This window comes from Athene cunicularia (genome assembly GCF_003259725.1).
Source record: "Athene cunicularia isolate RWA chromosome 4 unlocalized genomic scaffold, athCun1 chr4_part1, whole genome shotgun sequence".
NCBI classification, from domain to species: Eukaryota; Metazoa; Chordata; class Aves; order Strigiformes; family Strigidae; genus Athene; species Athene cunicularia.
In genome coordinates, this window is record NW_020799098.1 from 3,816,134 (window position 1) to 3,842,842 (window position 26,709).

The 26,709-nt window shown below is 37.5% G+C and overlaps 1 protein-coding gene across 4 annotated transcripts in view; it reads left to right on the top strand.

Moving 5' to 3' along the window:
- CTNNA2 (catenin alpha 2) overlaps positions 1 to 26,709 on the top strand; it is a 494,091-nt gene that overhangs the window by 411,497 nt on the left and 55,885 nt on the right. For all 4 annotated transcript variants that reach the window (XM_026846640.1, XM_026846641.1, XM_026846642.1 and 1 more), the window contains 3 exons: positions 12,653 to 12,745; positions 13,019 to 13,175; positions 16,912 to 17,112. In XM_026846640.1, the coding sequence (XP_026702441.1) occupies positions 12,653 to 12,745; positions 13,019 to 13,175; positions 16,912 to 17,112 (451 nt within the window). The remainder of the gene's footprint in view (positions 1 to 12,652; positions 12,746 to 13,018; positions 13,176 to 16,911; positions 17,113 to 26,709) is intronic.

Below are 26,709 nucleotides of genomic sequence, written 5' to 3' on the forward strand. Positions count from 1 at the left end.
TTTTTTTTTTTTTTTTTTTTTTTTTTTTTTTTTTTTTTTTTTTGAGGAGTCAAGGAAAAAGCCAGAAACAGCACTCTAGTACTCTAATAATCCTGGGTTTGTTCAAATGGTTTGGGATATTTATGAGCTAATGATGATCCTTTGAAAAGGTAATCAGCTTTCATGCATAGAACTGCAAATGTGTGAGAACTGGGATAAAATGTAAGACTTGAGTCAGAATGTAACATTTTTTAACTGTATAAACCATATGACTGAGTTTACAACTAAGATGAAAATTTCCACATTTTTTTAAAGTACTAGGGAAAAACCCATAAGAATGCAGTTGTAGGAGAAAATATAATTTGAGGATATGAATTCCAGCACATTGAATAATTAATACTGTTTCTTTTTTCTTATTGTGTTCACATTTCAGGGGAGGAGAGAGAACTAAATATAAATGCTGTTTTTCTCAGCTCATTGTCCTTTACTTACCTGTAAGAACAGATCTAGATGTAAGGTTTCTCAGTGCCATCTCTTTTGCCCACAGCTTTTTTATAGATATGAGAGACCATGTGTTATATAGATGAGGTAGTTTAGGCTAAAACTCTGTGAAGGATTATGTTTGTGGTTGAGAAAGGTGGATGAGTGTGTGCAGGTAGTCAGGTCTGTGCCCTGACTGTGGTTAGCTTGCTGGCATAAATGCAGCTGCTGTTAAACAACTGCAAGTCATCTCTCTCTTCCTGATCATGTCAAAAGTGTGGATATACAGTGATAGCTCAACAAAGGAGGAGTAATTGCCTATTTTTTTTCATGATACAGAAATGGGAAAATACTACTTCTATTCACATAATTTTCTGTTAAATCGTCTGGGTCTTTGTTTCATGGTGTTAGGCACCATATTGTAAAAATATTTGTCGTAAATATGACTTCTCCAAGCGAAAAGGGGATGTATTAGTAGGGAAAAGGGCTACTAAGCCTATGAGTAAACTAAACGATGTTCCAAGCCAATATGAGCTCTCTCCATGCCAGAGTTCAAGCATACTGACAGGAGGAATAAGAAAGGAAACTTCTAGTTCTGTTACCTTGTATATGCATTCTGCTTCTGGGCAGGTGACGTCATTTTGCATTACTGTTGAAACATTACTAAATTATTATAAAAACATTTGTTAGATTATTCTTGCACAAATATTGGATATATGTAAAATCAATATTTCGCTGGATGTGACTTTGTAAGCCTTTAAAATATTGCTCTAACTAAAAATCTCTTCACTCACCACTATGGAGGCAATTACAGTATTTTACAAGTTTTTGTGTATGATCATTGGAATACTAAGTCTTGATATCTTTTAAAAATATATAGATATATTCTACATGCCCTCTGCCATTACAATCCTAGATTTCTTTCACACTAGCAATATTCTTTTTTATGCAATTCCCACAGTTTTTTCCTCCAGTCCTTATGATGTATCACACTTCTACTTTTGTAATGTCTTCTGCTTCCATCTATGCCCATATTCTTTCATCCCCATTAATTTCCTCATCTTATCTTCAAAGCCACCTTCCCTGTTTCCTATTTATGTTTCCTTTGATGGCTGGACAAATGCAGCATGAGCTGTGGCTGAATAAGTGATTGTGCTGACCAGTGCTTCCAGGCTGTAAAGTAGGTCAAATAAAGCAAAAAGCTGAATTCTCCCTTAGTGGGACACTTATCCTGACACAGATGTGGGCTTTTTTGTAACTTAGGGGATGACCAGCACACTTGTCACAAATCTTAACTTTATATCAAAAGGGGGAGGCTTAGGGATGAAGCATAAGCTCTAGACATATATTTCCCCTTAATGACAATAAAGTAATATTTAAATAGATATCAGTTTCCTGTAATATTTAAATAGAATCATAGAATAATTTGGGTTGTGTGGGATCGTTAGAGGTCCAACCCCCCTGCAATGAGCAGGGACACCTTCACATAGATCAGGTTGCTCAGAGCCCTGTCTAATCTGACCTTGAATTTTTTCACTGAGCCACTTGTTTCAGTGTTTCACCACCCTTACCATAAAAAATTTCTTCTTTTCATTTTGTCTAAATTTCTACCCTCTTTTAGTTTAAAACTATTAACCCCTTGTCTTATCACAACAGGCCCTACTAACACATCTGTACCCATCTTTTATGTAGGCTCCATTTAAGGACTGAAAAACTGCAACAAAGTCTCCCCGGAGCCTGAACATCCCCAATTCTCTCAGCCTGTCCTCATAGGAGAGGTGTCCATCCCTCTGATCATTATTGTGGCCTCCTCTGGACCTGCTCCAAAAGGCTCATGTCTTTTCTATGCTGAGGATCTGGAACTGGACACCCTCAGCACTGCAGGTGGGGTCTCACGAGTGCAGATTAGAGGGGGAGACTCCCCTCCCTTGACCTGCTGGTCACGCTTCTTCTGATGCAGCTCAGGATATGGTTGGGGCTGAAAGAGCACATTGCCAGCTCATGTCCAGCTTTTCACCCAAGTCCTCTGCAGGGCTGCTTTCACTCCCTTCATACCTCAGCCTGTACTGATACTGGGGGTTTCCCTGACCCATGTGCAGGACCTTCCACTTTGTCTTTATGAACCTCATGAGGTTCACATGGGCCCATGTGTCAAGCTTATCCAGGTCCCTCCTGATGGCACATCCCATCCCTCAGGCATGTCAGCTGCACCCACCACTCAGCTTGGTGTCATGTGCAAACTTGCTGAGAGAGCACTCAATCCCAGATCTCTATCTGGACATTTAACTATTGCCCAGTACCCTTTGGATCACAGAATCATTCAGGTTGGAAAAGACCCTTGGGATCATCGAGTCCAACCATCAGCCCAACTCTACAAAGTTCTCCCCTACACCACATCCCCCAACATCTCATCTAAACGGCTCTTAACCACATCCAGGGATGGGGACTCCACCCCCTCCCTGGGCAGTCTATTCCACTCTCTGACCACTCTTTCTGTGAAAATTTTTTCCTAATATCCAGTCTGACCCTCCCCTGTTGCAGTTTAAAGCCATTTCCCCTTGTTCTGTCACTAATCACCTGTGAGAAGAGACCAGCACCAGCCTCTCTGCAATGTCCTTTCAGGTAGATGTAGGGAGTGATGAGGTCTTCCCTCAGCCACCTTCTCCTCACACTGAACAGTCACAGTTTGAAGATATTACCATCCAACCAATTCCTCATCTACCCAACAGTACACCCATCAAATCCATATCTCTCCAATTTAGAGACAAGGGTGTTGTGGGGGACCATGTCAGAGGCTTACAGAAGTCCAGATAGCCAACAGCCGTAGCTCTTCCCTTGTCTACTGATGTAGTCACTCCATCCCAGAAGGCCACTAGGTTGGTCAGGCAGGACTTGCCCCTGGTGAAGCCGTGCTGGCTGTCTCCAATCATGTCTCTGTCTTCCATGTGCCTTAGCACAGTTTCTGGGAGGATCCGTTCCATGATCTTCCCGGGCACAGAGGTGAAGCAGACAGGTCAGTAGGTCCCAGACTCCTCCTTTTTACCCTTCTTAAAAAAATGGGTGAATATTTTTCTTTTTCCAGTCACCAGGGACTTCACCTGACTACAATGACTTTTTGAATATCACAGACACTGGCTTGACAACTACATCAGCTATTTGTCTGGGATGCATCTCATCAGGTCTCATAGACTTACATATATTCATATTCTTCAGGTCATCATGAACATGATCTTCTCTTACAGTGGGAGGGACTTTGCTCCCCCAGTTCCTCTACTGCAGTCCATCCACTCAAGAGGTGTGGGAAGACAGGCTGCCAGTAAAGACTGAGGCAAAAAAAGTTGTTGAGTACCTCAGCCTTCTCCTCATCTGTTGTTACCAGTTTGCCAGTCTTGCTCATCAAGGGGGATACATGTTCTTTGACCTTCCTTTTCTGGCTGACATACCTGTAGAAAGCCCTTCTTAATATTCTTTGCATCCCTTGCCAAGTTCAGCTCCGTCCTTATTGGTCAGCTAACTAAAATTGATTCTATCTAACTCAAAAGTTAAATTTCTTCAGGGATCAGTAATTAAATTTGTGATTAGTTTATACCCTGGGGTGTCTGATATCACACTGTGTTAATATCTTCAAAGCTTCTGTTACTATCATGGACTTTTTTTGAGTTCTTACCACAATCCCTTGTTTTCTTTCAACAGCTGTCAAAATACAGCTTCCTGATAATATAACTAAAGTTTAATTATCACAGCCTAGTCAGGCATGCATCCCTGTTCTAGGGTCACTGAATACTTTGCCAAAATAGTGGACTGTTATTAGATAGATGGATTGCTTTGGTAACTACTTGCTATTAATATCTATTAATTGCAGCACTGCCAGGGGTATCTTGTCAAAATTGCTTTATGGGATCAACTCATACACAGTGCAGTCTTGTAAATCTTGTTTCCGTAGGACACCAGCTGCCTTCTCGCCCCTGGAGTATTTCAGTATACATTGTTCATAACTCATTATGAGTTTTAATAGTAATGGCCTTGATTGCAGTTGACCCTGGATTTCTTCCTCATTTGGTGGTATACCAGACCAAGAATTTCTTCTGGCCATTTTGTGTACTTTGGAGCATAACAGTTACTGTTGGTTAAATGTTCTGTTGTCTGACATTTCAGAGATGTTGCTATAGTTTTTGGTGTTCCTACCTCGAAGGTATTCTTTGTTCACTGGTTTTTCAGTATGAATAGACCAGGTATGAAAGAATGGTGTAAGCAGGCCTTTACCTATTGTCAAATTAAATAGAAAAGTAACGTGATCCTTCTAACAGAGGTAAAAGAGCACTGAGATGGGTTGTTTGTCTCTAACCTGTGCAGAAGGAATTTTTGTATTTGGACATCTTATTTGCTTTCTGTGGAAGGAAGATAATAAATGTGTACCACTGCAATATAAACTGTGTTTATACCTGTAACTCAGAAAATCAGTAAATAAAACTAATCAATTCTAACTATAATATCTAGACTCAGTGGTCGTGTTAGCTGTGTGGTTTAGAACAGGATATCTGCTTTATGGCCCCCTTGAGTAGATGAAATCTGCTTTCTTGGAGAAACACTTGCTGCATTTCACCAGTGCTATGCTGCATTGCTTGCTCAAGATCGGTTAAAATTAAGGTAGGAATCTGGTCCTCACTATGTTCTTAAGAGTAAGTCCTGCTCTTCTTCTTGATTTACTACAGCTGTTTGCTGTTTGTTTCTTCAGCAATGGATGCAAATGTATACAAGAAAATTCAGAAATTACAACAGTGTAGTGAGCAAATCACTGAAGGGAGAGATCCCATGTACCTGAAGCTGAGTTGCCCCACTGCACTGTGGAACTCCTGTGGCAGTGAACGTCAGGAGAGAAGCTCTATTCTGCTGCCCTCGCCCCTCTCCCTGCTGGCCAGCCGGGAGCCGTGCGGTTTCCCCACTACTGACTATCTATTAATTGTATTCCAGCCGAATGCCTCAGAAACGCACTCTACTCAATCATCCGTAATTCCTAAGGGAGTTTTCTGTCAAAGCAGGAAGCATTTCTGTTGATTTTCAGCTCTTAATTAACATCCGCACCCACTTTTCTGAAGTCCTTGAATTTCAAACCTTTTAGAGATATGGTGGAACAGAGGACCCCTGACAGATGTACACCTAGACTTTTAATTGTGGGATCAGGTCTTCGCATATGGGAACTGAAACAGCTCTGAGCCTGTTTGCTCGAGCTAAGGGTGCAGGTTGATAGTTCTGGTCAGTGCTCCACTCTAAATGCCCAACAGCATTGCTTGAATAAGTTTACAAATGAGAGGTTTCTAGAATTATTCTTTGGTGTAAATTGAAAAAAAATATTCAGAAACAATCACCTGTCTTTGCTATAATCAATTTGCTTTCCCCTGTTTTCCATAGAGAATGCTTGGGCTGATGCTGCTGAGAAATCGCAATGACCTGGAAAGTGGGTCTAAAATCAGACGCACATCAGCATCGTACCCCTCTTGGTTTAGTAGGTCTTTGGACCACAGTAGGGGGTTTCTTCTGCGCTTGCAGTCAGGCACATTTATCATGGTTGGGGCTCATCAGCGTGGTGTAGAAACCTGACTGGTTTCAGGAAGAAAGAGAGGTATGGTTAAATTCCATCTAAAAAGAGAAAGGAGAAAAAAAAAAAAAAAAAAAAAAAAAAAGTCAATATTTACTCCTAGGGAATATCTTTTTTATTCATATGTAAAAGAATTATTATTGTCTGATATTAAAAGTAAACAATCAGACATACTATAATACCCTCCTCTTGTGTTCTTTACTGGCAGCTCTGTAATTGAACGTGAACCAAAGTTTTGGGGTTTTAAAAGTTATGACAATAGTAAAGTAGAAGGATTTTTCATTGTCTTTCATTTTTGATCTCATTTCCATCTTATAGGCAATAATGATGACATGTACTGGAATGGTCCTAGAACACAGAGGCAATTAAGATTGCCTTAACAACACTTTACTGAAATTGTCCAAAACTATGATTTCTGCATTTTGAGTTGACTTTTCAGTACTCATGAGGCTTCTAATGCTCTGAAGTCTTCTTTCAAAAATCTCAGTCCAACACCCACTGAATTTATTCAAGTCAGAGTTACTTTTAACCTTACTAAAATTATAAATGTCTTAAAGCTCTTTTAACTAAATCTGATATGGAGGAAAACTGAGGGTAGTTTGAGAGAGTAAAAAAGCCTTATTCCTGTAGTAAATATGAGTGAATATGCTGTTGACCTTTTGAGGAGTGAAAAAACTTTTTCATAAGTTCAGTGGGCAGCATATAAGACATGAAATAAAACATTCAACGGTTGTGCTTAAAATTCTCTGTAGCTTTCTACTGTCCTGCTGTTACCAACGTGCTTAGATATGTACAGAATATTGCAAAGGTCCGAGCAGTTTATATGAAATACGTTCAGGGTTTGGTGTTAAAAACTTCTCAGAGAAAACGTCAAACTCAGTACATCAAATCATTAGCAATTTACAGAAGCTTTTTTTTTTTTTTTTTTACTGTTGCGCGTGCAATTCTTTTAATACACATGATTCTGTACATGGGAACAACTTAAAAATACATGTCTTTTTTAGATAACACTACATGACTGGTTAATATAAATGAGGGACAATCAACATGTTATCCAGTATGAGGTTCCCCCAGGCCATATGCGATAGGTACTGAGGAAGAGACCACAGTCTCATATTTTCCTGGTACTACAAATTGGCACCGCAGTGCATGAAAAGGAAAAGGAATCTGCTCCCAGTGTGTACTCTCAGTGACATTTTGATTTTTGGCACTTGTTTTGTGTATGTGCAAAAACATCCTGTCTAGTGGCAAATAGAGTTTTGCTCATAATATAATGCTTGAGTGAATAGAGTGAGGATAAATAAGCTGCAGATCTTGGGTAACTTAGCTTCAACTCTGTGCTCTCCTTTAGAAAAAAAAAAATCTCTTATTTGTGGCTCCATGAATATCACTGGGCTGCCTACAGCAGTACCAACATCAATATATGTCAAAATTTTGAAGGATTTGGAGATTGTAACAGTATCTGGGTAAATAAGTGGATGGATAAACAATTACAAATAGTTAAGATACCACAGTTCAGCAAGTTACCATTCATTAGCTGAAACACAGTGACATTATTTGTTTGGCTTTAATCCACTGTAAATGTTATAGAAGTGTCTTACTTCAACAATCTTCAACTCAAGCTGAATAATTCAGCTTCAGTTTCTCAAATGTGTGGTGTAGACAGATAAGTTTGACTGTGTCTTGGTTTTGTTTCAGCTATTCTGTATTTCCCTAACAAAGGAATATCTTGCTGTAAATTTTCCTCTTCCTAGTATTTCCTTCAGTTAATTACAGAAAAAAAAAAAAAAAAATAGGAAAGACACGTAGAACAAAAGTAAAAACCAAAACATATTTACAAAGAATACGCAAAACTAACATATAGATAGATTGTATTCTCTACCTTAGAATGGTTAAATGGTTGGGTTTTTTTTTTTTTTTTTTTTTTTTTTTTTTTTTTTTTCTTTTTTTGGTATCATTTCTTCTAAATAATCTATGGTGGAAAAAAAGAGTAAAAGAAAAAAATAAATGACAGAATACATACATTAGCTGCACTACTCTGCAGCCTTTGTGTTGTTATTGAGCCTTTAGTGTAGTGTATGCTGCTGCCTTTTTTTACATTTTTGCTCTAAGCATTAGATTTCACTTTTGGACCTTTTCACTTACATTAAATTCAGAGTGAACATGTTAAATCTTTGAATTTAAGTTTGAATCGGAGGACATTTGATAGTCATCTTTAATAATACGAAGAGCTCAAGTCAAAATTGGAAATAGTCTAGTTTAAAAACACAATTAAAGGTAAATCTACACAATTTTCATCAGTGTAAAAATAAAGTAACTTGATGGGAAAGATCCTTGATTACTTTTGTAACTTGGAGTGCAATTTTCTGGCAGAAATAAAGTTTTTCTCTCATAAGTAGTATTTGTGGCAAAAGTAATGACAAATCCACTCTTCAGCTGCTACCTAATAAAAAACTAGTGTAGACATTGCTTGTCCATACAGTACTTACACTTCCAGATGCCATATAAATATATCTTTAGATAAGTGCTGTCCTTGGTGTGTGCTTTCAACAATGGTAATAAAAATTTGCATTAGAAACAAAGTCCTTCCCCAGTCCCATCTGCTATACAGCAGAAAACTGCTTGAGGTTAAAATACAACCAAATACATGCAAAAACATTTTATTGGGACTGATCCTGCATATATTTGGAATAATTGAAAGTAACGGAACTGTGTGCATGATTAAAGATACCTAGCAAGGTGCAGAAATGCATCTTGGGCTGTCGGTGCTGGTGATAGGAAATTAATATGAAGGAGTTTGTATGCACTTTTTCACCTCCCCAATTCTAGGATTGGTTCAGTGCCTTTGGTGATTGCACAAAAATGCAGCATCACTGGAGCTGGAGTGTTTATTTTCTTGCACATTACTTTTCTGTGCTCTTTCAGGAGAGGTTTAAAGTGTTTAGGAATTGTTTTGATGGTATAAGAGTAGCTCAGCAGACCTGAGATTCTGGACAGTAATGTTTATCTACACGGCAGTTTCACTGTTATTAAGTTCTCCGTGCATTTCGAGGATGATTCACAGTTCATTGATTTTGGTATTTAAAATGTATTCATTCATATAAATACTCTTCAGACGGTTCACGTTGCTCTTAATGCAAACTTAAGTTCTGTTTAGGCAATAAGTAAATTCAGTATGCTCAAGGAACTTTGTAAACAGAAAAAACAAAACCAACAAAACCCACCCAACAACCCAACAAACAGCAAAACCCAAGAAAAATTAATTCCCTTGTTACTTCCACAGCCTCTCTTGAAATATTCTTCAATGCTTTGGTGGAGACAGAGTACTTTGAAGTGTAAAGGTAAAAGCTGTCACATCAAAGTTTTGGCACATTGGCAGCTATGATAACATACAGCCTTTTCATTTTCCTTTCCAAGCTATCTACTCCATCCAACTCAGGAGTGGCATATTAAACAAATTCCCAACCTTGAAGAGTCTGGGTTCTTTACAATACATGTCATATTAAATATGAGTATGCAAAACAAGTTATGATGCACCTTTACAACCTGTTCTATTTCAGTAATACCTTTTCAACAATCATCGGGGCCAGCTATAATCTAAGTTTAGATAACAATCAAGATACATCTAGAAGATCAGATAATCAAACAAAGACTTGAAACAGCCTCAGGAAGTGTCTTTCTCTTTTTATTCATCATCCAAAGTGATCAGATTGGCACCTAACCAAAGCGTCTCAGCTAAGTGAAGTGGAAATGGGTCTAAGCTTTTTGGTCATGGTTTTATGTAGGAAAAATATCTGAAGATGCTGAATTTATAGTAGGCTAAAGCATGTTGAATTACCTCACGGTTTTGATCAACTAAGAGTATTCATATGGACCTTGCTGTGCCAAGAGTCTTAACTGGTGGTAACTTGGTTGTGTATTTGAGAACAAAGTCACAAAAATAATTAAATAATGTCGTATCTGGTGATTGAGTGCACTTAAAACTTGTGTTATTTCACAGCTCCGTGCTTATGTGACGGCACTGAAATTCAGGCTTTAGCAAGTAATGTCTATTTCTTGCCATGTTTTAAAAATAAGTTTTGGGTAAAGTCACAGTATTTCTGATTTGTAGTGCTAAATTCAATTTTATCCAGATTGCATCTACCTTTGTAGAATTTGCTTATATCTGTGCTTATTTGACATAATCAGATATACCCATGCTACAGGTACTCCCTGCTGGATTGTGAAAGTAGTACTGCTTTCTGACTGCTACATATATGTGTGTGTGTGTGTGTGTGTATATATATATACAGGACTATATTTATGCAAGACTTGAAATATGCCACTGAAACTATTTAGATTAGGATTATACGTGATACCTACCTTTTTATTTTTAACTGGATATCTGTAATGCTCTTTTGAGGCATATTTAATGTAGTCATAGATTACAGTTTGTACTGCCCATGTATTCGTAGTAACATCCAAAACATTTTACCAAACTCTAAATTACTTTACAAAAAATGAGAAAAACTTTTCTCTGATGGTGTCTGTATCCTTCCTTTGAAAACCAGGACACTTTACAACATCCAAATATCTGATCAGATTCTATTGAAAGACTAATTCAGAGAGACATAAAAGATATGTGTTTTTTCCACTGTTAGTTTTTTCTTCTGCAAAGATCTCTTCCAAGAGAACCCAAAGACCTGCTTAATAGTTTGATTGCCATCTCATGACACCCAGCCCCTCTCAGTCACATATCTCATTGCTGTCTGAGAAAAAGTAAGTTATGTGGTGCCTCTTGAAGCCTTATGACAGACTTTCATCATGATAACCATAAAATGAAGGGGCAATCTGAAAAAAAAAAAAAAAAAAAAAAAAAAAAAAAAAAAGGTTTAAAATACAGGAAGATGTTTTTTACTGAACTCAATACCATTTGCTAGTTTTTAAGTTCTGTAATTTCCACTCATGTTAATGCATTCTAATTATTATCCTGCTAAGCTTTTGTTTCTCATGAAGATTAAAGTGGTCTGTTTGATGTGTGCAAAGAAGTGACTACAGAAAATGGTAAATTAATTGGAAGATGTCAGTTTAGGAGGACGTTTTTGACATGAGCGCTGTAAGGCTGTTAACAAACAGACTAACTCATTTGTCTCACCATGAAACGAAAATAAAAATCACAACATTATGATAAAATCTTGACTAGGAAAAGCCTGCAAGACTCTTTGAAGCCTTAGGTTCTCTTCTTCTGAGGGCTTAGGCACCGTGATGTATGCAAACCACGTTCTATATAACTGTGAATTGAAATAGGTTCTATGCAGAACAGATGGACCTGGGCTAATGTGGCAATGCGCACTGGAGACAAGGACAGATTAATACCACAAGGGGAGACTGGAGGGAAATTGGAAAGATGGGGGTATTTGAACTAATTCATGAATCATTTCCAACTGATAGTTATGCCTTCAGGCACACTGAATAATATTAAGGAAGCATATTTAAAATTTTATAAGTTTGTTTTGATGTAGATTAGAACTAAGAGCCATACTTTTCGATTACTAAAAAAAAATTCTTGTATTCCCCCATCCCAGAATGTACCTTTGTGATTTAAATATCGATGATGATCTTAATTATGTTCACTGTGACATGAATTGCTGTTTGGAAAACCCATGGCAGAATCATGACTTGGCACAAAGCTTTTGGGAATGGATTTTTCTGCAAGCAGCACTGTATGTGCTCTGCCACTTGCATCCAAGCGACAGAGATGCAGCTCTGCAGTGTCTGGAGGCATGGTCTGATTGCTAGATTTCATTCAGATGTCTCTCTAAGTCTCCCCTGTCTTCATTTTAACCAAAGAGCTTTCAGACTTTCCAAAGCTGTGTCGGAGCAAGCACGTGTAGATACCTACATCTCTGAATGAGATCTTCAGGCATGCATTACAAAATAGGGCTTCCAATAGAGACATTCCACATGACCAAGTTATGATACTCTTGCTAAGGGACATTTTATTCTAGGGCAGATAATCACATAGAAGTAGAGGTCCACCTGAGAATTAAAAAGAGCTTTAATATGTATAAAATCATCAGTATCTGAAACAACAAAGATACTTGAGAAATATCTAAATTCCCAGTGTCAGTGAAGGTATCAGAGTTTTGTTTATGGGTAGAAAAGCACAATTCCATGTGTTAGGACATCAAAGATTCCTCATTTTGCAAAGCTCAGGGTATATAGATGAGCCCAATTACTAGTATTTATAATGGACATGGTTAATAAAAGAAAAAAAAGAAACTGTGAGGAAAGGAAAGGAAATGTATAGATTATTATCTGGACACTCTACGTGCTCTATATGACTTCTCAGGCGATTATCTTCAAGCTATAGAGGAGTATGTGAAACACTTGACAATAAGGGAAGATTTTTGAGAAAAATTTAATGAAGATGGCTAGTTCAGTTTGCTAGTAAGGAAATAATCTACATGAGTTTCTGTTCACCAGCACAGAAGATGCCATATTGTTCCTCCTGTATACAATTCTTTCCTTCTAGGCAAGGCTCAATAAGGAGAGAGAAAGGTGTACAATGCCCCGCCTGCCTAAAACTTGATTCTTATTCTGCCAATTTCATTGCAGGTTGCAAATCTGGCCTGTTCAATCTCAAATAACGAAGAAGGTGTGAAGTTAGTCCGTATGGCAGCAACACAGATTGATAGTCTGTGCCCACAGGTAAGACTCCTGCTAAAAAGCACTTCAGAACTCTGACATCAAAAAGCATCCGTTAACTTGGACAGGGAAAACGGCCTACATGAAGATTATACCCTTACCTTTGCCATTACGTTGTTGCCAGCTTTCCATGAACTGTGAAAAATACATTCCTATCTCGAGCCCTGCATAATCAATGGGTGTAATGCTGTGTTTTAAACACAGTCCATATCTATTAGTTCTTTCCCTTGTGAAAAAATTTTGTCGCTCCTCATGACAAATGATTCTGAATAACAGGTAATAAATGCTGCCCTCACGTTGGCCGCCAGACCCCAGAGCAAAGTAGCACAGGACAACATGGACGTCTTTAAAGATCAGTGGGAGAAACAAGTGCGAGTTCTTACTGAAGCTGTTGATGACATCACTTCGGTGGACGATTTCCTCTCTGTTTCAGGTACTGGGATCAAGGGACTCTTCTAAAAATATCCTCCTAAATTAAAGTAATGGGTCACAGCAGAGAAAAGCTATAATTACCTAAGCAGCATTAGTCCATTAGTCCATCCCTATTGGAATGCTGATCTTCCACACTCAGTAGGAGCAACCAAGGCATGCCAATTAATCCCTGGGAGCAATGGTTAGCTTTTTGCCTCCCAGAAAATAGCATCCTCTTTGTGCTTTTATTTCTCGAGTTTTGTTTCAGCTCAGGCACAAAGTAGGATTTTGGCCACCTTTTAAAAACGTATTGCAGACCTGTGACAGGCTGACAGCATTTAAAATATCGTTAGACTCCTTGTGCATCTGTAGGCAAGAGGAGGAAAGATGAACTTTCCTTACTTTGCTTTGTAGCTTCGCTCAGATCAGCTCTTTCTAAACAGTGAGGCAGATGTACCATACAGTCCTGGCCCCCCTGATCATCCGTTCCAGGTTAGCAGGCCCTGAAGAGGGATAGGAGGAAGGGAAATAGTCAGATGCTGCATATCAGTCCCATCTATGTATGCTGGCAGGATGTGACCAGCGTGTCAGTTTCCAGAGATCTGGGAAGCACTTATGGGTCCCAAATTTACTGGTGTAGCAATGCAACCAAAGAGAGAGTAGTAAAGTAGTGTAAGAAATAGCAAATTTTTGCAATTCTCTGATCTCACTAGGAAGGATTACAATGAAAAGCAAGTTCTTCTATGAAAACAATGTATTTTAGACCTCACATAAAGAAAGGGTGGAGAAGGACATTGACCCTTTGAGTCATGGGCTTTTTCTTCATCCTCCTTGTGAAGTGCTGCAACTTGTGGCAGAGTGTATTGTTATAATATAGTTACACACAGTGAATACTATTAATTGGCAAGTGCTGCATATCTTGTGTTAATTGTCTGCTGCAGAAAACTCAATTTTCCTGTTATGGTTTGAAAAAGGGGAATTTCATTGTTGTGAATAAGGACATAGAATGTGCCAAGTGTGTGCTTAGCTTACTCTAATGTCACAGAAGAGTCAAACTTCAGGAGACAGCTTGGCCTTAATTTTCTGTTTCATTCTACATTCTTTTCTTTGATATTTCCTGCGGGAGAGCTGAGCACGCACACGACCAATGTGACCAAGCCATGCCCGTTTATTACAACTAAGAAAGCCCTCTTATAATGTTCTCCTGCACGCGTGAGTAACATGCAGTACAAGTCCTCAAGATTGGACAGTTAACTTAGCCCGCGCTTTAAACCTTCTTATGATTGGATAAAAAGTGCCACATCAGCCTTGCCAGGCTGCCTGCCTTGTGTAATGTCCTCTTCCATCCCAACCCCTTCCAGGGGTTGTTTGTCTCATCGAGTTTCTCCCCCCTCACTCAGAGTTACATCCTTATCACATTCTTGCTCAGGCTGAGGCTCCTATCAGTCTTGTTTTCACGCAGGATTGCTCACATGGCTATTCTCTCGCAGAAAGCCCTCTAGAATCCCAACAATTTACTAATAAAAGCTTCAGCTGTTTGAAGAAAAAATATATTTATCTTAAAAAAAAATCCTTCATTTCCTTCTTTGTCCACCTTTTAATTTTATATTGTATCCCATTATTATTAGTATTAGGGAAATGGTTTGATGTGGTATAATTAACACTCCACTTTTCAACACCACTGCTAGAGTGCTTACTGCAAGCCATGACAAGAAAATGAACTCTTAGGATAAACGGGTACTTCAGAATCTGGTAGCACATAGATTTGTATTTGAGATTTGAAGCTGCCAAACACTTTTCAACAGACCTAGTTCCATAATGAAAGGGCAGACCAAGCCATAGACTTCAGACCCAGTCCACAAGCCAAAGAAATGGCAAACTTGCTTAAATGGCCATTTATTTATTTGTATTCATAAAACCAGAAGTTATTTGAATGGGAGATGTTTTGGGTTTTGTATTTTGTGTTTTGTAGGTTTGTTGTTTTGTTTGGGTTTTTTTTAATCATATTTTCTTCCAACATAGACATGATTTAAATCCAAACTTTCCAAGACAGCTGAGAAGTAGTATTTCTGTTGGGATTAGATTTTTTTTTCCCTAATACTGTCTATAGACATCTCTATTAAAAATGAGAAATCATCTCATGTATCCAGAAAGCCTGTTGCTGCTAGCTGTAGGCCTCAGCTTACACAGAATAGTTTTATTTTTTGGATGTTAAACCAGTGAAGCATTCAAAATGGTCTAAGTGTCTGGTTAAACGTACCTCATGAAATGACACTTCCTCCTCTTCATATCAAGTGTCACATTTGATGGCATGTTTTATTAATATGGTGGCTACCAAAGGAAGGCTGACTATACTTTTAATCAGTTACTTTAGATTCCAAATGCACTGTCTGTTCAAATCCATATAGCACCACTTTTAGGGCAAAATTTGGGTATGCCGTGGTTAAAAAAAATGACAATGATGATGAGGAAATAGCAAAGAAATATTTTTAGCAAAGCAGCATTTTTTAAATGTGGATAGAAAGATATTTAGAGAAAGAATTTTCCCTTTCAAGTTACTCTGATTCACAGCTCAGATGACTTTTGGTTTTCATTCAGAGTTGTTACAGTTTAAAATTTTACATCGTTTAAAACATTTCTGAAACCCTCAAATGATCCAACCTTGGGATATTTAACAGTGAAGATTAGTGTGTTGTTCTATTTTTGTGGCCAAAGATTATTAACAAAAAGCAGCTGGTGAACCGACTGATCCTGTTTTCTTTCTTATTACTACAAAGAACAGCATTTCGTTTTCAGTTTAGTGGTGTCTGTGGCAGAAAAGTAAGATGTTATTTTAGAGTCACTGAGTTTCTCAGAGTGAGTTTACTCAAATTTGAAACTCAGTCATAATTTTATTATTGAAATGATTTTTAACTATGCTGGCTGTAGGGGAATAATGTCTGACCCAGTCAAAAATCTGCTTCATCCTTTCACGTTGTACGTGAGAGTACTACATAAACTAAGATACTGCAGCACGTGAGAGTAATGGCCTGATTCTGAGCTGAGAAAAAACAATGCAGCTCCCAACATTTCAGTAAAGCTATTTGACTTTACATCATCTGAGCAGACTCACTGTTGTCGGCTCTAACTTCAGAATATGCACAGTCACATATAATTATACTCTGTGTCATGAAAAATTAACAACTTAATCTCTAGCATAGATGGAGTAAAGGAGATGAACATGCACAGGCTCCCTGCTTTCTACAAAGGTCATTTACTGTTGTCTTTTCAAAATGATTTATTTTCTTTTCTAACTTCTTTAGGCACAAATGAACCAAACATATGAAACGTTTATGGGGATGTGTAAATTCATCTTCAGAAAACTGCCCAACTGTTTATTAGAACATTTAGATAATATTTGACCACTTTCCTTTTTTGCACTGATTTTTATTACGCTTTCATTGTAATAAAATTCAGTGTAATGTTTGAAATTAATGCGACTGTTTTTCAAAGAACTACAGGTTGGTACTCACAGTAAGGGTGAGAGGACATAGCCTAGGCCCTTTTAAATATAAATAGCACACTTGGAATTTTTACTGTTATGTGGCATACTATCACAGAATGGTATTTGTTTTGCAGACCTGGATAAGGACAGATATAAATTTTTCAACATACTGACATTTGCGGTTTACTCAAATCAGTAATCTTTAATATGAGGAAGAACGAAATGAAATGAGCCTCTTTTTTTTTTTTTTTTTTCTTCTCTCCCTACATTCTAGAAAACCATATTCTGGAAGATGTGAATAAGTGTGTGATTGCTCTCCAAGAGGGGGATGTCGATACACTGGACAGAACTGCAGGTGCCATCCGAGGCCGTGCAGCCAGAGTTATTCACATCATTAATGCAGAGATGGAAAATTATGAAACTGGAGTTTATACTGAGAAGGTGCTGGAAGCTACCAAGCTGCTCTCTGAAACTGGTAAGCTGACTTGAAATACTGTTCAATATTAAGTCACTTAAAACTTTCAGTTAGTTCTCTGAAACCTGTATCTTAGAGGGGAACCTGTGCTTGGAAACGAGCTATAAACAAACAAATTAATGACCATGATTTTTTATTTATTCTCTGTTCAATGCTACTGCAGTAGTCATACTGACAAGAGCCATATAAGAGAAGAGATTCAGTAACCCATCAAGACTAGTCAACTTGATCAGAATTTCAGTGGTTTGAGCAAATAATACACAGGCTTTTCTTTAAGTTCTTTCTGAACCAGTTGATTAGGTATTATGACTCTCTAGAAGATAATTACAAACATTTCTCTGTGGTGTGTGCAGATGAAAGTACTTGGTGATTGAAGATGTTTTTCTAAACAAAACCATTTTTTATTGATAATGCATTTGAGTAACTGAAAGTAGATAACTTGATTGAAAAATATAAAAGTCTGCTATATAAAATATATTGGGTTTATAAAATAGATTATTTAAAAGATAAGATTCTGCTAGATGGGTAGATGTGGATTTTTTTTTTTTTTTTTTTTTTTTGTTAATCTGTTTTTGCATTCACAGAGCAGGGATGGGATTCATCTAAGTGTAGGTGACTGTTTAAGCTGGTCATTTTAGACTCCTTTATACTCAGTATTATCTGTTGCTGTGTGCATCTGAATTGTTCAGTGCTGGCAGTACTTCCAAGTGCTATCATCTTACAGCAGTGGTCTGCATTTGTTTGGATGAATCATGCTTTGAATTTCATTGACTTGATAGACTAGGTCTTCACTCATTGTCCAAGTGGCCAGCTATGATATAAATGCACGTAGTGATGTCTGAAAATGTCTGAGCTGATCCTTCTCTATCTGACTGCACTTGCTCATCTGGGCTTTAAAATCATCAAGATTATTTTAGAAGGAACAAATGAGAATGCACCGGTTCAGGACACAGCAAATGTAACATTCAGACAAAACAACCAAGCATCTCCCTATGAAACAGAAAAACAAAACCTGCTGTAGCTCTAGCAGCCTCTGTGTTCACTTTGAGAACAGGAATCAGCAAAATGAGCTAAAAAAAAAAAAAAAAAAAAAAAAAGTTGCGATGCTGTAATATTACTTGTGTTATTGTTGTCACTAGTTTACCATTTAGCCCTAATAGAGACCCCAAGCCCTATTTGCACGGGTAAATTCCAATGACCAAAATCAATAATTTCTTCTTTTTCTAACCTCACATTGTGGTTTATTGGAAATTATAGCTCACGTGTGGATTCTTGTGATTATGACTAGAAATTTGTGCCTTGAATGCCCACGATGCATGTAGATTCACCAGCCTATAGAAATTAGCGCTCACTGCCTCCTTCCTGTGAGCTATAGAGGGACGTTTTGGGGAGAGGTCAGAAATCAGTCACAGGATCTCCAGCCTATGGCACACACTCTCCCTCTGCACAACTGCGTCCCATGCAACATTCATGTTCACTTTACATCTGGCTGAACTCAGAGGTTTGGCTTTTGGCCCTGTACAGCTTGAAGATAATGCTCCTTTGCTTCCTTGCAGTTTAGTTAGTCTACTAAGCATCATGTGTTTTTTAGGTGGGAGAAGCATAAATAGGTCTGAAAATTGTTTTTATTCATCCCCCTGTGTTTTACTACCCAACAAGAGATCAGTGGAATGAGTATTGTAAAAGTAGCTTATATCAAAAAGTCTATGAACTTGTATTATGAATTCACAGGAAGAGAATAAGTCGTTCAGTTTGAGATGGTAAAATGTTTTGTTATGGTCTTCTGTTAAAGTTTCCTTTTGATAAAGGAGAAATTTTGAAGAATTCTTCATATCACTAAGATTCCTTTACTAAGCAAAACAAAACATGTCTTCAGGCTTTTTATTCAGCTGAAATTTCTGACCTAATGTTCTATAAATGATTTTTTTTTAATAATTTTTCAACAGAGTAACTGACAGTTATAAAGCGCAGTTATATAGATCAATAATAGGCACAGTAAATATTTCCATATCTAATGCATTTTTTAATATAATTTGAATTATAACTAAGTGCTAAAAGCTCTGGATGAACTGCATCTTGACAACATCAACTTGTTAGTGCTGGGATTCAATACCTAAGACTGAGTCCCTGTTCCTCAAAGTCAAGGTTATTAGTTTGTATTTTGTAAAATGTAAGTACACTTGTGAGTATTAAAAAAAAAAAATAAATCTTCGTATTTTAAATGTTAAGAACTACATGTCATCTACAAATTATGCAGCAGAAGTTCAGAAGACAGAATGGAGCCAAATTCAATAGAGCCAATATTAGGGCACAATTTCTATCTGCAGCTTTTCAGGCCATTTACAAACGCATTGATTAATATTATTATTATTTGTCTATGATTGTTGATTAAAAAAGGTAGATTTTACTGACTTATTTTGTCCCCCTAGAATAAAGTGATGACTTCAGTATTTCAATCACCCTATGCCATTCTGTGCCCTGCCTGTTTATACCCTGCCTTCTCCCCTAAAACTGCTCTGTCTACGCATCCATCCGTGTAGCTGTGGGTATAGGGATGCAGGTATCTTTGAATGCAGACAGGTTTATGTATTCATTCTGTCATCATTGAGATCCTGTGTAGATTTTTTCAAACACTCAGGAACGATGAGAGTAATTTATTGAGTCAGGCTCCACCCACAAACGGACATATCAAAATGTCTGTGAGAAACGCAGTGATGAATGCCTTATCATTTTCATTTTTGTTCCTCCTTATTTTTAACTGAACTTTTATTTATTTTTAAATGAATTTTGAAATTCATTTTGAGTTTTGAAAGCTGAAAAAAAAATAGTTAGATGAGAATACAAGGGCAATAAACACATTACATTTTGTATTCTACTTATTTACTTTTGACTATCCATTCAGGAAAGGAAAAGCTCTGTTGAACTTCCTTTTCCACGGATTTTGAGTTATACGAGTTATACAAGTACTGGGTTTGATGCACAGATACTGCAGAAATATGGATACACTGTTTTGAAGAGAGAAGCACTTTGCTAATATGTTGGCGTTTTTTTTGGCAGTGGGGGAATTAATCTTCAATGGAAGTGATATTGGTAGGGTCTGAGAAATTGAAACTATGCAGAGCTTACTTTAAGAACTGGTTTCAACTTGAAGTTTTATTTCTTTGTTGTTTACTTTACAGCCTTTGGAATATATGGGGTGGGGTTTTTTAGTGTTTTAGTTCTTCCTTGCCTGCACTTGACTAACCCACTGCCTTTATAGCACAGTACTTGGTAGAGGCTAGATTCTTATCTCTGACAGCAGTATTAGGGAGTGATGTATTGGTTAATGTCTTTTTAAATTTGGGTACTTTTATTTCCCTTTAAAGCCAAAATAAAGACTTGACTCTGACTTGCTGACTTCCTTATGAATCCAAGATGAAAACTATAAAACTACAGAGTCTACGGGGCTTGCTGGGAACAAACACAAAGCTCACAGATTTTAGTGGATGTTAATTGTGTGTGGGAGTAAAGCAGAGCTTCAGGCCAGGCTGGGATGTCAGCCCACAGATGGGAGTCAGGATCAGGCCCAGTGAGGGGAACCAGGGTCAGACACAGGAACTGAGGCAGGGCTGTGCTGATGGCTCCTGCTAAATGTTATATCAGGTTTTGGCATTCGTAGAAAAACATGAAATTGTCCTGCTACAGATGGCTCATGAAAAGAAAAAGGAATAGAGGAGGGTGGAGAGGAAGAGAGGAGAAAGAAAAGATTGAAAGAAAGGAAAAAGGCACAAAGCAAGGGGAGTAATAGAAAACAGCACTCGATTTCTGTTTGAATATTGAGATCTCTGACACTGCTCAGCCCTGTCCTAGCCAGGCTGAGGGTGTGACCTTGCCTTTAATAAGGAGCAGCTCAAAGTCTACTCAGCAATTGCTTGAGAAGCTGTACAACTGAAGAAGCATGAGTTTCTAAACAAGCAAAAGTAATTGTCCTTAGAAAGAAATCAAGTAGCAGGCAATGAGGTTGAATATTATTTTTCAAGATTTCTGAGGTGCAAGGAGGAGAAAAGCATTCTTTAAAGGTCGGAGGGTTGAACCTAAATTGGGAAAACTGGAATAGACTTTGCAGGGTTGTAATGAAAGGGAGTGAATGGGAAATGAAGGAGAAAAAAGTAGAACAAATGGGGCCAGAACTGCCTGGGAAGGGCTGTGAAAACTTCCTGATTTATTTTTTTTTTTATATATTTATTTTTCCTTTAGTTTGCATTAGGATGTCTGGAAACCATCCTGGAAGAGCAAGTACTGTAGTACTTGGGTTACGCATTCTCGTGAAGGACACTGGAAATTTGAAATCATCTGATTCAAACCAGAAATTTGAGTTTCAGCTTTTAGCATGTTTTAAAAATATCCTAGTAACTTTGTAACTAGCTGTTTTTTAGTAGGTCACTCTCTGACTTCTCTTTTGACTCAAATTTTTTTATTTTGCCTTTATCAGAACGAACAAAAGTTGAAAATCAGCACTACTGGCAATTCATCAATAAGCCTGTGAGAGTTTTATCAGTGTGACTAGGACAAAATTTAAAGATATTTATCACTAGGAAAAGGCAGCTCAATGATATTATCAAAGCTAATACTAAAATATGGTAAAGATGGATTTTTCAGCAGTGATATGAAAAAAACAAAATGTGGAAGCAAGAAGATGAATTTAAGCATAGCTGTAATCAAAAAAAAAAAAAAAACTAACATATTGAAACTGAGGGAGAGCTAAAAATTGTAAAATGAAGCCTATTTAAAAAATAAATGATGTTAAATTCATGTTTTATGGGAGTTTCAGGTAGTTATAATCCAACTTATGAATACCATCATCCTGAGAACATGAGATCGTTTATCCAGGAGTTTTGATGAAATTATGACTTTTATTCTGCAAAGCACTGTAACATTTTATTTGAAGCTTTGCTAAACTGAAATCCAAAGGTCAAGGTATCACCAACAAAAAACATTTAATGCATTATTTTATTTATTTTTTTTTTAAAAAAAAAAAGGTATTTTACAAAAGGACCAGAGAATACCTAACATTATGTTCCACTAGTGTCTCGTTTGATCCAAAGAATGTTTAACCACAGTGCGTTCAGTGTGCAGAGGAACACGGTAAGAAATCATGTAAAATATATTTTTAAATAAATGAGATGTGTGAGCGATTAATAAATCACTACAGCTTAAAAATTATTTCTTGTTCTCTCCGCTTTTAGAGTTTAAAAATAAAATGTAGTACTAAAGGAGAATATAACAAAATTGATTTAGAGTTTCAAAGGCTCTTCATAAAGTCCTGCACACACATCTGTTTGGAGAACGGGTAACCATGGAGTGAGTGTTAAGGCCTTTGCTGGATTAAGATCTGGTTACAAGGCACAAGAAAAGCATAAATGACCACTACTCAGCAGGCAAAAGGATAAATTCTGTGATGTTTCAGAGGTCAGTGCTGTGGTTGGTGTATAATGTATTAATTAACAGGTGAAGAGACAGAAGCAAAATTTTCCAAAAGGAAAATACTGGTTTGGCTGGTGGGATTGGGGGTTTTCCTTATCAGAAAGACAACACTAAAAGATAATTGTATTTAATTTCTCTAGGTTAATGGAACATTTTAAACTACATTATCTACACTGACAGAAAGGCTTTGAGCTAATTCATCCTCTCAGAAAAAAAAATATGGCATCATTGTGGGCAGCTGGGCAAAGATACCTTCTACATACGTATCGGTGTTTAAGATGTTAGCCTGTACTTTAAGGAGAATATTCACTGAATGCCCCAAATATTGTTTCAGCTTTGATCTCCAAAGCCTAATAGTCTTCCAGAAATTAAAAGTCAAGATAAAGATGATAAAATTAAAGAATTGCAGGGGTTTTGAGGCAAAATAAGTCCAGGAGAGTTTAAAAAGACTAGGCTTATCTGTTTTGAATGTGCCAGACACCTTAAATAATGAATAGTAAGTTACTGTAATAAAGTGCCCATTTTCATAAGCCATTATTACTTTGTTGCTGAACAGATTTATTTTTTTTTTCTCAAAAACATCTTGTGTTCTTAAAAGCCATTTTTTTAAAGTAAAAAGGATGATTGTGGGGGTAGAAAAAAAATTTATAGCAAGTCTAGAAAACATAGGCAGCAGAATTCAGTGAATATTGACTAGCTCCAACAGAATGTTTTGTGAATATGTGTGAATTGTACAATAATCTTTTAAAATAAAAACACTGGCATTCCTTGCATCCCCTTGCCTACACACACCTACGTACAGATATACACAAACTTATAACTAAAGCCAGAAAGGGTGTTTTGCTTTTGTTATATAAGCCACTTTGTGTCCAACAGCACGCGACTGTTTTCTTGAGGGGATTTTTTTGGAGAGCTGCAGCTAGCTTTTATCTGAAATATTAACCTGAAGGGAGTTCCATTTAGTAGTAATAATATTTTGGGGGTACTCGCTGTATGTAGTCTTTGTTCGTACAAGTAGGCAGGAGAATGAGTGAGACGTTTGAAATTGGTGAGACACATATGTCCCTGCAGCCATCATTTATTATCTTTTGTACTCTTTGCGATGTACCCTTTCATTACATGATTGCCTACTCCACTGGCCACGGGGCACCTGCTTACCTTGGTTCTCCCCTGACTTTTTCTCTTTCTGCAAATGACAATTCAATCAGGACAAAGTTTGAAAGTTTGGGGTGTTTTCTTTTTCTTTTATATGTGTCCATATCTCACAATACTTGGTAATGTAACTCCAGACATCCCGTGAATTTCTCTTAAAGTACAGCTCACCTGTAGTGCACTCGAGCGAATCCAAAATTTCCTGGAAGTGCTGCATTACCATGTCTATACAGAATAGTTGTATATACCCACAGATAAAGTAGGAGCCTTCTGTGAAATGCCAGAAGAGTTATTTAACATGACTGGGGCAAAGGGTCAGCACTTGGCCATAAATTCAAGACACCGTGAGAACATTGGGTTTACAGTCCATGGCTAAATCAGTGATGCAGTGCATTGGCAGTGAAGGCTGATTCTTCTTGAAAGTCTCGTGTTTGCTGCAAAATGCTGTAAGATATTAATTATTTTGCATCTATCATTTAACCATTTCATTAGGGGAAAAGTGAGTCAGTAGACATCCAGAAAAGAAAACATAGTCTTGTGCTTTGGACAGTGATGTTTCATCCTTTCCTATACCACAGCACTTAAAGCAGCATGCTGCAAATTTTGCCCTCATTTTGCTTTCCCTCTTTCCCGAGCGACCAATGTAGACGCATAGGATTTCATATCCAGGATTCACATTTTTACTGATGAGGATTTAGGTGTAACAAAAGTCTCTGAGCACCATGAAAACCCAATCTAGTGATGTGAAACACAGGCATAATTATGGGCATTTCTTCATTGATGGCAACCAAAATATTTTTAATATATGTGTGTGTATGCGTGGTATGTCTATACACAATGTGTGCTACAGTGATACCTAGATGGAAGCATACATCAGGCCAAGCAAAAAATATTTAAATCAAATCTGCTTCTCAGAAAAACAGTTGGTCTAATACTGTCACCTTAGTAACAAAGCTGGTGAAGGATCTGGAGCACAAGTCTTATGAGGAGCAGCTGAAGGAACTGGGGTTGTTTAGCCTGGAGAAAAGGAGGCTCAGGGGGGACCTTATCACTCTCTGCAACTCCCTGGAAGGATGTTGTAGCAAGGTGGGTGTTGGTCTCTTCTCCCAAGTTACAAGTGATAGGACAAGAGGAAGTGGCCTCAAGTTGTGCCAGGGAAGATTTAGACTGGATATTAGGAAAAATTTCCTCACCAAAAGGATTGTCATTCATTGGAACAGGCTGCCCAGGGAAGTGATTGAGTCGCCATCCCTGGAAGTATTGAAAAGACGTGTAGATGTAGTTCTTGGAGACATGGTTTAGTGGTGGCCTTGGCAGTGTCGGGTTAACAGTTGGACTTAATCATTAAAGTATTCTATGATATATTGTATAATTTCTCAGTAGAGTTTTACAAAGTTTTTCTTTTTAATTAGCAATATAATAATCATGACTGAAATGTTATGATATGAGACTACAGCTTAAAAGAAATTTTATTAAATATTTAGAATCTTCTGACAAGGCATTTAGAGTTATTCTAAAAACAGACTTAAAGCTATATAAGGTGTTATGTTTGATTTTTATTTATCTTTGAAACTAAATTGAGAAACTGTGCTGCCTTTGACAGTATGTAAAATATCCTATAAGGATTATTTTTTTAGATATCTCTTTAAAATAGTTAAACTTCGCAGTGTGCTGTGTTTTTTTCATCAGTTAATTAAGGGATTAATAAAATAAATAAATAAACAAACCCTAGAAAAATGTCATCCAGAATTTTTAAGCTATAGCTGTGAATTTCCTATACTAAAACCTTTTAAATCTGGATAATAGCTGGGCTTTGTTCATAACAGAGCATGATTTATATTTTTTTTAATGTATCGTGCCATTCATGGATATTTTTCTTTATTTCTCTTTCCTGATAACCCTTGCTTTACGATGTTGTCAATCATTCTGGATAATTTTGTTGATTAATGTGACATACATGACTGTGACGGTTAGAAGCACATACTCTCTGTGTGAGATATTCAGGGATCCTTCCTTCAACTTCTAGAAGGGTGGTGGTCCAAACCTTTAGACTGCCGTGACCTTCTCGAATAATTTTACCAAATCAGACCAGATTTTTACAGCCATTTAAGGCCTATTTCAAACAGGTGATTGGCACATAAAATAACCTGTCTCGTCTCTATGGACATGGAATATAGGGAAAATCAGATTTCTGAAAGACAACTACAAATGCTTAAATGAATGCAGAGCTACCAAGTGCTAGCCAGAGGGCAAAGTTGAATCCACCAGGGTATATGAGATCAGTCATTTCTCTGGAGCTCAAGCATCTGGTTTGTCTGAGGACAGTCTGGCTCCAGAGAAGCTCTGGTCTTTGAGAAGGGTGATTCCCTTGGATCCAAAGCCCTGGATACTAGAAAGCATCAAGCAAGCACTTGTCTCTTTAAAATGAACTTCTAAGAAGTAGCTCTGTTGATGCCTTTCAGAAATAACCTTCTGGCTAGCAAAATGCCCCAAAGATTAGACCTTTGGGAACCCTTCAGTTCCAGTGAGATTTAAATAAAAAGTACCCACTTGCTCAGCCAGTACCCTCCTGGGCACACTTCTGGTTTAGGGCCAGAAATGTTCTATGATGTGGTGCAAGAATGGAATTGGTATATGCCTAAACTTGATTGTCCAAAGCAGACTCTGTGGCCTAAGCCAGTCAACGTGAACTTCTTCCTTAAAGTAGTGGTGATTAATTGTGTAATGGAAACATCTGTTGCCTTCCATTTGGTACAGGGATACATCGATGTCTAACTCTGAGATGTATGAAGTAGGATGAAACCAGCCCAAGTTTCCTAACTCCCATTGATACCACTAAGAACTGGAAACCTGTGCACCTGGAGGGACCTTGTCCTTTATTGCTTTTTTGTGTCTTAATTACCCCTTTTTATTTTTCTGTACATTCACATCTACTTAAGGTTATAAAGAATTCAAGTTCTGAAGTAATAAGGCTGTACAAGT